Genomic DNA, 10,297 nt, shown 5'->3' on the forward strand with positions numbered 1-10,297 from the left:
CACAAACAAGTATAAAGTTCTTAAGAAATTGCTTTGAAAAATTACCTAGTTCATGTTCATCTTGTAAAAAAATAAACAATTCTTTCCTCGTTCCTCAATAGTACTGACATTTTATCACGGGGGACAAACTAATAACCGATTAGGTAATTCATTTTTTAAACAAAATGTTTGTTTTACTTAAGTATAAAGTACTACTAGTACATATTATGATGAAATAATAAACAAAAATTTAAATCAAGGTCTGAAAGAGTTAATCATTTTTTTGTATGATAAATCAGACAAGTATTTTTACTGAAGTCATAAAATGAATAATTCACAAATAAAAATTGTCTTTAAGCTGATAAACAGTATGCATTTGTATATACACTTATCGTATATTCGTATATAGGTTTAATTTTATAGCTTAATAGTAGCTAAATTTTTAAAGGAATATTATAAAAACTTTATAATAACCTCTGCTAATTAGTTTATATATCGAGGAATAACCATAATATTAATTTCAATAATAAAATATTAAAACTTGAGTGAAATTCGTTATAACAGTATCGTCTTAATATTTTTAAATTTAAGATATATTTTACTTTAGTTTTTTTAAATTACAAATTTACAAATTTATTCTTAATGTTTTTTATTTTGCAGATATATGATACACCTTAAATATTTTATTTACTCGTTATACTTTTATATATATTATCGATAAACGTATAATATGTTCTAGGTATGAAACATCCAATTTTTTGTTGTAAACAACATAGAATTTTGCAATTTTGTAAAAAAAAAAAACAACATATGTGATTTTTTAATAAACAAATAATTTTTGATGAAAATAATGAGTCGGCAGCAACGGTTGTTCGCTATGAAACATTTGTTCTATACCTATTTAATATGTAAACAGTATTTCATACAGTTGAGCGTACTGAACACGTATCTTGATCTTGACTTCTCAAGCTCTGTATTGCAAAAAAAAAATTGTTTTCATTGTTATATTTGAAATCCAATAAAAAAAAAATGCATGTAACTTATTTACTCGGTTTTTTTAATTATTAAAATGCAAATGTTTGTGTCGAATGCACAATCCGAGTTTCGCGTGAAAGTGATGAACGATATGTTTACTCATCCCGGACGGCTTGACTGGCACAAAACAGATAAAGCATGTATAATTGACCACTGGATGACCCATTAGTGAAAAATTCGATGCAAATTACTTGCTCGGCCCTAGCGATAACGGGCGGATAGTTACCAACGAAAATGTAGATTATAAAATTCGACAAGCGTACCGGTTTTTGAGCTGTGAGTATGCTGTAAGTGTTGAAAGGATTCGGCGAGTACGAGAAGGGCATGGGCACTACATGTAGGAGAATAAACCAGCTGTCTGATTTTTTGGATCGTTTTGGTCGTCGTTGGGTAATGTAGAAATTATAGTGAAGAAAAAGTTTTACAAAGTCAACAACTTGACAACGGTCAGTGTCGATGGAAAATTAGTAGCCACAAAGGAAATGTAGACAAAAAAGTCGGTCGAGCACACCATTTTTTGACCCCTGCAAATATGCTTTAACGTTAAAAAGATGTTGTGACTACGCGAGACTCATATGGAAACAGTACAATAGCAGCACGTTTTTGCATTTGACCAATTCACCGAGCTACTGGGAAGAGTTCAGGAATTTAATTCTGATGAGCAAACCGTTGGTCTCGCGTATGCAAGATGCTCTTTCGTATTTCCATCAGTCATCTCCACACATTAAATACAACAGAGACGTTTCCGACACATTGGAAGCCTTCAAAACTTATTTCCAATCTCAAAAATATTATGCAACGAAACAATTGGCAGCGAATTTATCCACGGAAATCTAGACGTCGAAACCAACATGACGAATATATTTAAAAACGCTTAATCAAATTCTACGAGCCAAATTGTTTCCCCAGGTATTTGATCAACGAGAACAAATTTTTAGAGGAAAACGCTAAAGTCACGCTGTGGAATCTGAAAAACAATTTTATACAAGAAGCAGACAAATTACGATGGTGTCTAATTACGATGACTTTGGGTTTCCACTTGATACAGCACCTAAAATACTACCCCATACTATCCGTAAAATTAAAAATCTAAGCATCGAGGAACAGCCTCCACTGCAAAATAAAAGACAAAAATTACATGATTAATATATATTTTTTTTGAATTTGTACTGTAACTGTTACTCTTTTTAATTCTAATTCATTTAAACTATGCTTACTTGATTTTTATTTGTATGTAAATGATATATATAATATATATATATATATATATATATTTTTTATACCAAAACCGCAAAATATAATATGTTCATAATACTCAAGTCTAAAGCCTAAAAAAGCCTATTCACATACTTTATGTTTTTTTTTGGTTTTAAAATTCAAACAAACTAGTTTTAGTACTAGTTTAAAAAAGTAGTTATAAAAAATATGTTGTTTTGATAAAAAAAATACTAATTGGGCATTGATTTATAATATTGCTTGTTTTCATATTTTGTTGTGAAATTGCTAACTTTCTTGTTTTTTATCCTAGGCTTTTAAACTTTTTTCCTGATTCCTTTTTGAAAATTGTTATCCTTTTTAAATAATTATAATTTTCTATTAAATGTTGTACATTTTAGTATAATGTATGCTAGTGTAAATAATTTACCATCCCTGTCCCACTTTGCCGTTTAGAAATATTATCGATTAAAAAAATGTTTGTGGTCGATTCGAAAACATTATAAGTATAAAATTTTAGGATTTTAAAAAAATATCATCTATAATTTATAAATTGATAAGAATTTGGGAATAATATTAAAATATTAACGTTATTACAACGGTTGACTAAATAATTTATGTCCAACTTTATTTTTTAGTTGAACAATGTTGATATAAATGAACAGTTATGATACAGACCATAAAAACTGGTGTCCTACACATAGGACGCTGGGCGAATATGGGATATTTTTATATCAAAGTATGATCTGAAAACAGTTTGACACTATTAACAGAAATTATAAAAATACATTTTCAGTGAGGAGTATAAGACATATTGATTTCATACAAATCTGTGTATAATGTAGTAAAATGAGTGAGAATTTAATAGAGCACACAAATTGTATTATTCCTGTACACAAAGTTCCTAAATGATTTCTGCCAATTATTCTTGTTTTGTTTGCCATGGAAACCAATGGGTTAGATGTAATGATGCCAAAGTCAAATATGAACGACGCGACGGCCTCTAAGTGACAAAGATCTTATGAATTATAAATAAATGCAATCATTTAAGATTTGTATAAAGAATTAAGTGATGAAATTCCAACAAAAGCTTTTCGTAAACTCTGTGTACAATATTGCTTAGTGAAACAAAAAATAAGTTCGAAAAATCATGATATTAGTTTAGGGGCTAAGCAATATCCATTAACTATGACGAGGTTTCTCTGTTACAAGCGGAAATCGCGCTTTAAATCGGTCATAGTTCTTGTGTATAGCACCGGTTGTCTGTGTATTTTTAAAACCTAGGTGTTCACCAAAACACATGCCAATACTAAAAACACAATATGTAAATAAACCATTCTCATCGTGACCGTGTATGCTTTTGAAACGTTATATGGTGAACATAGTATTTCGTGTGTTCACACATAAATAAAAAAGAATATTGTTCGACTCAAGTTTTTTACTGCTATACAAATTGGCTCACATATAGGATAGACTACCTAGTTCAAGAAAAAAAGTTTACATAATACAAATTATTTACTCGTTTTTATATTATATATTTATCGATAAACGTATAATATTTATGAGCATCAAATATTTAATTTTTTATCTTAAACAAGTGTAAAACAAAAAAAAATGTTGGCTTTTGTAGATAACAACATGTGTGATTTTATACATGTTGGCATCAGTGGTTATTCACAAAGGAATTGTTCATACATTCACGTAATAAAAACTTATCTCGATCGACTTTTCAAGTTTTGTTTTAAAAAAAATCAAACTTTTGCTCTCTTTGTTATATTTTAAGTTTAATAAAAAATGCATATCACTAATTAAGTCGGGTTTGAAAAACAAATTTTTCATTTATTTACATTGCTATGGTCATTAAGGCTACAGGCCTATTGCTATAACTTGTAACTACAAAATAATCTACAACCAAAAGTCGGTATTGCATTTTTTAATTATTGTGGTTAAAAAAAAATACTGCGTAGTTGTATGTTTTTTATATAAATATCAAGACTGTCTCATTTCGACTACCCTTAAGTTTTAAAACTTTAAGTACTTAGACTATTTAAATGATAGTGTGTATATTTTATAATTTTTTTAAATAATATAGAGCGATTCATTTAGGATAATGCACTAAAACAAATGTCTTATCCTGTATTTGTATAATAATTTAAGATAAAATACTCTTAAAATAATAAAAGGAGGAGGAGTGGGGGGCAGCACAACAACAACAACAACCTGAGAAATCAACAAAGTATTTCATGTAGCACATCTTTAGATTATGTAGAGCACATATTACATTTAGTTGTTTGATAAGTATTGTGCATAACAAAAACCGCGCAACGCGGTTGACAACTGGTCAAGGGCCCCTCTCGAACCGGTCTTGCCGCTCTTCCTCCTCTCCGCTATGTCTAATAGCAATACCACATCATCTCGCTATTCGCAAAGCTCCATTATTAAAACGATTTTACCAATATTATCCTCAGCAAACAGTACTTTTACAAGCCGCCAAGCTAAAAATTCGTCGTTGTCAGACATATCCGATGATGATGAGGAATGGCAAAAAATTGATAACAAACGCGTAAGATCCCCAAATCTCAATTCTCCAAAATCAAAAAGAGATACTAATAATAATATTTTTGTCTCGCAAAATCGCTTTTCTCCTATCGAACCTTAAACTGACGAGCCTATGGTAGTCAATGAACATTCTAACGTGGATAACATTAAAATTAAGCCACCTAATCAGCCTCCCATATTTATCCAGACACCAATAAACTTCACTCAATTTTGTGAAAAAAATGAAAGTGTTAATTGCCCCTACTAGCTTCGTATGTAAAAGCTCAACTCAAGGCGTCAGAATGCAAACGTACAGTTCCGATTCCTACAGAACAGTAATTAAATACTTAAAGGAAAATAATGTCTCCTACCATTCCTTCCAACCGAATGAAGAAAAACCATTCAGAGCCGTGTTCTCTCCTGGTTTTAGCTTCAATTGATATTAAGTCGAAATACGCGACTGCTTAATTGGTAGGGGATAAATCGCTAGATAGGACTCCATAGCGAGACATTGTCACATCAACATGATACCTTTGTCGATGGCACCTGCATGGTGTTAAAAATAATTATATAGATTAACAACAATTTTAAATGAATAATACAAAATTTTGTAATTATAATTTAAAAACAAGAATAAAAATATTATAAAAATAAAAAAAAAATACTAGGTTTCTAATAACAATAATTAATAATACATTTATAATGTAAATAAATCATGTTTACAATCACTAAAAACTTCAGTCTACAGGGTAAAGTCGAATTTATATTACATTTAAACTAATAATTGTTTAGGTTTTATTAAAACTACTGACCGAAGTTCTCAAGCTTGTTTTTATTGGCATTTGTGTTTTTTGAGGCTAGATGATACAGTGAATGACTTAAGGCACAAGTTACATTGGTAAGGCTTTTCTCCAGTGTGCACGCGTTTGTGTTGTGTAAGAGAGGATTTTACTGTGAATGACTTTAGGCACACGTTACATTTGTGGGGTTTTTCTCCAGTGTGCAATCGTTTGTGTCTTGCGAGGTCATGTTTTTGGGAACATGATTTTGAACACACATCGCAATTGTAGGGTTTTTCACCTGTATGGACGCGTTTGTGATGTGTGAGAGCAGATTTATCAGAAAATAATTTTAAGCACACATCGCATTTGTAGGGCTTTTCTCCTGTGTGCAAACGTTCGTGTGTTTTAAGGTGGGCGTTTTGAGTAAACGACTTTAAGCACACAACGCATTTATAAGGTTTTTCGCCAGTATGCACGCGTAAGTGTAGTTTTAGGAGATCTTTATTAGAAAACGACTTAAGGCACACGCCACATTTATAGGGCTTTACCCCAGTATGCTGGCGTTCGTGGTTTGTTAGGTGAGCTTTTCGAGAAAATGAATTTAGACACACGTGGCATTTGTATGGCCTTTCTCCAGTGTGCACGCGTTTGTGCTTTGAGAGAGTGGCTTTTACAGAAAATGTCATTAAACACACATTACATTTGTAGGGTTTCTCTCCAGTGTGCACGCGTTTGTGTTCTTCAAAGTGGCCTTTTTGGTTAAATAATTTTGTACACACGTCACACTTGTAGGGCTTTTCCCCAGTGTGCACGCGTGTGTGTACCGTAAGAGCGCATCTTACAGAAAATGACTTTAAACACAGATTACATTTATAAGGTTTTTCACCAGTGTGCACACGTTCGTGTACTTCTAGGTAGGCTTTAGACGAATATGACTTTAAGCATATATCGCATTTATAACGCTTCTCGCCAGTGTGCACGCGTTGGTGTACTGTGAGGTGGGAATTTTGAAAAAACGATTTTAGGCACACCGCACATTTGTAAGGACGGTTGATGTTTGTGCTTCCTGCAGAAAACTTATTGGGAATTTCAGTGTTTGGTTTTCGAGGAGAGTGTTTGTTCGTCGAACTTTTGTGGTATTTCATGATATGTAAAGATATTTGCTTTTTAGTGTTATACGACATTTGACATAAATTACACTGGAATAATGACCGTTTTGTTATATCTTCATTGCTACTATTCGGTACTGTTTGTTTATTGTTATCTGTTCCAATCCCAGATTCGAAATAACAACCAGCAGGTTTTTTATGGTCTTCATTTCTCATACGATTGACACCACTACAACAAAACATTGACGAACAATTAACAATAATGTATTAAAAAATATATTCATCTCACAATTTGATATAAATATAACATATATTATTTATAGCTAAACAGTCCTGCTTCATAAATTTGATTCATCCAGCTATGTGGATGTTGATATCAACATTTATATACATTTTATGGAAAAATGTTCTGTTTTCAAAAAAGTTCTATAATTTTTATATGTATAAATATATTCCGTTTTTCAAAATTGAAATTAATCAAAATAGTTATAAGATCTTTTTATCAATTAATAAAGAATTGAAAAAAGACTGTATCTCCTTATGTAATATGTGTTGTTATGAATACATGCGTTTTCATTATAACAAAAAAAAAAAATTGGTAATCTAATATATCAAAAAGAACTTAGCCTTACATAAAAGTGTTTTTGACGAATTGTTTTTTAGTGCTTTTCTGGGTTGATAAGTGTGCACTGTGTGAATGTGTAATGTGCCGGGAAACTCTCTTTCTTGTAGAAAATGACTTTTGGCATATATCGCAGATAAATGACTGTATCTTGTCCAAATTGTCCAAATCGTAGTTTGTTGTTTGCACATCTAAAAAACTATTTTTTTCAACTTCAATCGTCGACTCAAAATAATGTCCATTCACTAGGTCCACTTCGACGTTGAACATTGTTTTGTTGTACGGTTCTCCGACACTAAGAACAAAAAAATATCTATATTAATTACATTTAATAGAAAATATCTGCTACGTCATCTGCGAGCAAAACATTTTACAATTCAATTATGCACTAGCTACTACCAGTGAAATAAAAAGTTTGTAAAATTATGTTAATAATGTTTTATCACATATCATGAATACCATTCTGATATACGAGTGTTATTTTTAAATTTTATATAAATATATTATGTTTCAAAATATAATATATATTTTTTTTTTAAATATATGTTTTTCAAAATATTATAGGTTTCATTTTCTCACTTTAATTTCTATGAATTTGTGCCATGTCAATGAAGCCTGAAAATCAAAAGGCGGTACTTTTAGTCGCTGGTAATAATGAGTACAATTGAAATGGTCGAATTGTGCTCATCGTATATCTCCTATTTTCAAAGAAAATTTTTTTTTATTATTATAATTTTCATAGACGTAAAACCTAGAGATCCCACTTTTTTTAGTTTTATAATATTTAATGTTTTTATATAAATTAAATACTTAGAATATTGGAAAAACAAGTAAAATATTATTATTATCTATTATATTATTTAAGTGAAAGCCCATAGAGAATTATTGACAATAATAATCGTCAATTTAATGATACAGCTTTAACGTTTATTGAAGGGTGTTGACCAGTTATTTGATTTTTTCTCTTTAAATGAAAATAAAAAAGATGGTTTTTATAGATTATTTGTAAAAAAAATTTATATTTAAAAAATATATGTATTTATATGCAACGTATTAAAATTATATTAGGTACTTTTATTTTTTTAAGAAAAATTACAACCGCCTAATAATTTGCCATGAAATCCCTATGGCTATTTTAATTATTATTTTTTAATAAAATGTATTTCCGATATTTAACTTAAAAATCACATTCCTTATATTATGCGTTCTAGTCAATATTTATTTGAGGATTGTTGTGGTTTGTCAGAAAAAATTACATACTATTAGTGTTAACACCATTAGTATGCTGCAAAACATTAGAATATTATGAAATATAATTATAATATCATTCTGTTTTTTATTGGAAAATATTTCTTAACCTATTTAAGCAAAATACGCCTAGTTATTTGCCATGAAATGCCTATCAGTACTTCAACGATGTTACTACCATTTTTGAACAAAACTTACTTAAAATTGTATTATTATAAATAAAATTACCTATATGCATCTGCGTCAATTTTTTTTTGAGGATTGTTGTAGGTCGTCGAACAACTCTTGTATGATTTTTTAATGTTATTCGGTTTTGTTTTATTCACTAAGGCTCCGGTAAATTGTTTTTTCGTATCCTCATTTTCTTCTTCTATTTTGATCACAGTCTTGCGGCAATAAACATCCATTTTAATTCTGATACTTAGCTAGTTTCTCACTTCTTTAATTCTAGAACATAAATCATACTTTCAAAAATTATGATAAGAACGCATAATTAATCTATCAAAATGACTTAAGCCTGAGTTTAAACATATTCAAAAGAAATATGACTGAAGGAAGATGTTTTAATAAAAATAAGCCCTAGATTTTTAAAAGAACCGCATCTTTAGAAGTAGGTCGATGCTTGCTTATAGGGAAAAATAATTAAAATTTTAGAAAATTTAATTATTTATACTCAGTAAATATAAACCATACTTATTAAATTAATTAATAAACAAAAGTTGTACAATTTTTTAATGTTATTCGGTTAGGTTAGGCACATTTTACAAAAGTAACATAAGATCTCATGATTTATCTTTTACTAATCACTGTTAGACTTCACCAATAAATTAAAATGTAATTCAATTTTGCTCTTAATAATTAATTAAGATATTTTTTATTTTTTGGTAAACATAAGATTATATTTGTTAAGAAAGCAAATATCGTATATTTACTTTCTTCTAACAAAATCCTGAATTAGTAAATTAGGGATAACATTTTTAATTAAACCAGTGCTACTATAATGAATATCATTTGACTCTTGCTATCATGACGATTGGTGTTGAATTTTTATTAATTATATAAACCTAATGAATTGTCTAGATTGGTAACAAGACATCAACACATCGACAGCTTAAAGAGGAACTTTAGATCAAATCGAACAGTACATCAACAATAAGTTATTATCACTAATTGTATTAGAACTCATAATTAACAAAAATATTACCTATATGGTGATTCACTACTTATCAATTATTATTTTTTTAATGTGTTTTTCGAGTTCAGCGAGTTAATTTACATTAGAAAAAAGTAATGCCATCTGTTGTACAATATTACTGTAAATTAGTGTTATTGTCCCTGTTGATAGCGCTTCACACTTTTTAAGTCTTTACATTTAAAAAGCTAATCAATTTGAATTTTTTAATAAATCCATATTAATACCCGTAAACTGTAGATTACCTATTAATTTATTAAAACAAATGGAACTGTAAAATTAATGATAATATTTCTCGGTACTTACTATTAAACAACTACAATGGGACTAAAAAGCTACTTGCAATGATTTGCTTCTTAGACATAAAAAATAGGTAGAAAATCACACACATAACGTTCATACGTTGTAGAAACTCAACAATACAACTTTTTAAATAAATCCGAGTCACTTTGGGCGGATGCCGGATACACAAAAATGTTACAGACGTCAACAAAAAAATGCACTTATCACAAATAACGCTGTGTGTGCATTATGTGACAACAGCAGAGGATGCCAAGGCCACCTGGTGGTAGAAACT

General features: G+C 29.7%; 1 protein-coding gene across 1 annotated transcript; it reads right to left on the minus strand.

The window, feature by feature from the left end:
• Positions 1–5,511: 5,511 nt before the first annotated feature.
• LOC126839868 (zinc finger protein ZFP2-like) lies at positions 5,512–10,178 on the minus strand. The gene is made up of 4 exons (XM_050575289.1): positions 10,027–10,178; positions 8,757–8,975; positions 7,291–7,575; positions 5,512–6,887 (listed from the first exon to the last, which is right to left on the minus strand). The coding sequence occupies exons 2-4, from the start codon at positions 8,933–8,935 to the stop codon at positions 5,600–5,602; spliced, it is 1,752 nt and encodes a 583-aa protein (XP_050431246.1). The 5' UTR covers positions 8,936–8,975; positions 10,027–10,178; the 3' UTR covers positions 5,512–5,599.
• Positions 10,179–10,297: the final 119 nt, after the last annotated feature.

The sequence above is a fragment of the Adelges cooleyi genome, unplaced genomic scaffold (genome assembly GCF_023614345.1).
Source record: "Adelges cooleyi isolate 19-005CV unplaced genomic scaffold, UGA_ACOO_1.1 ACOO_flye_CR_arks_rails_tigmint_CR_PRNA_31, whole genome shotgun sequence".
NCBI lineage: Eukaryota > Metazoa > Arthropoda > Insecta > Hemiptera > Adelgidae > Adelges > Adelges cooleyi.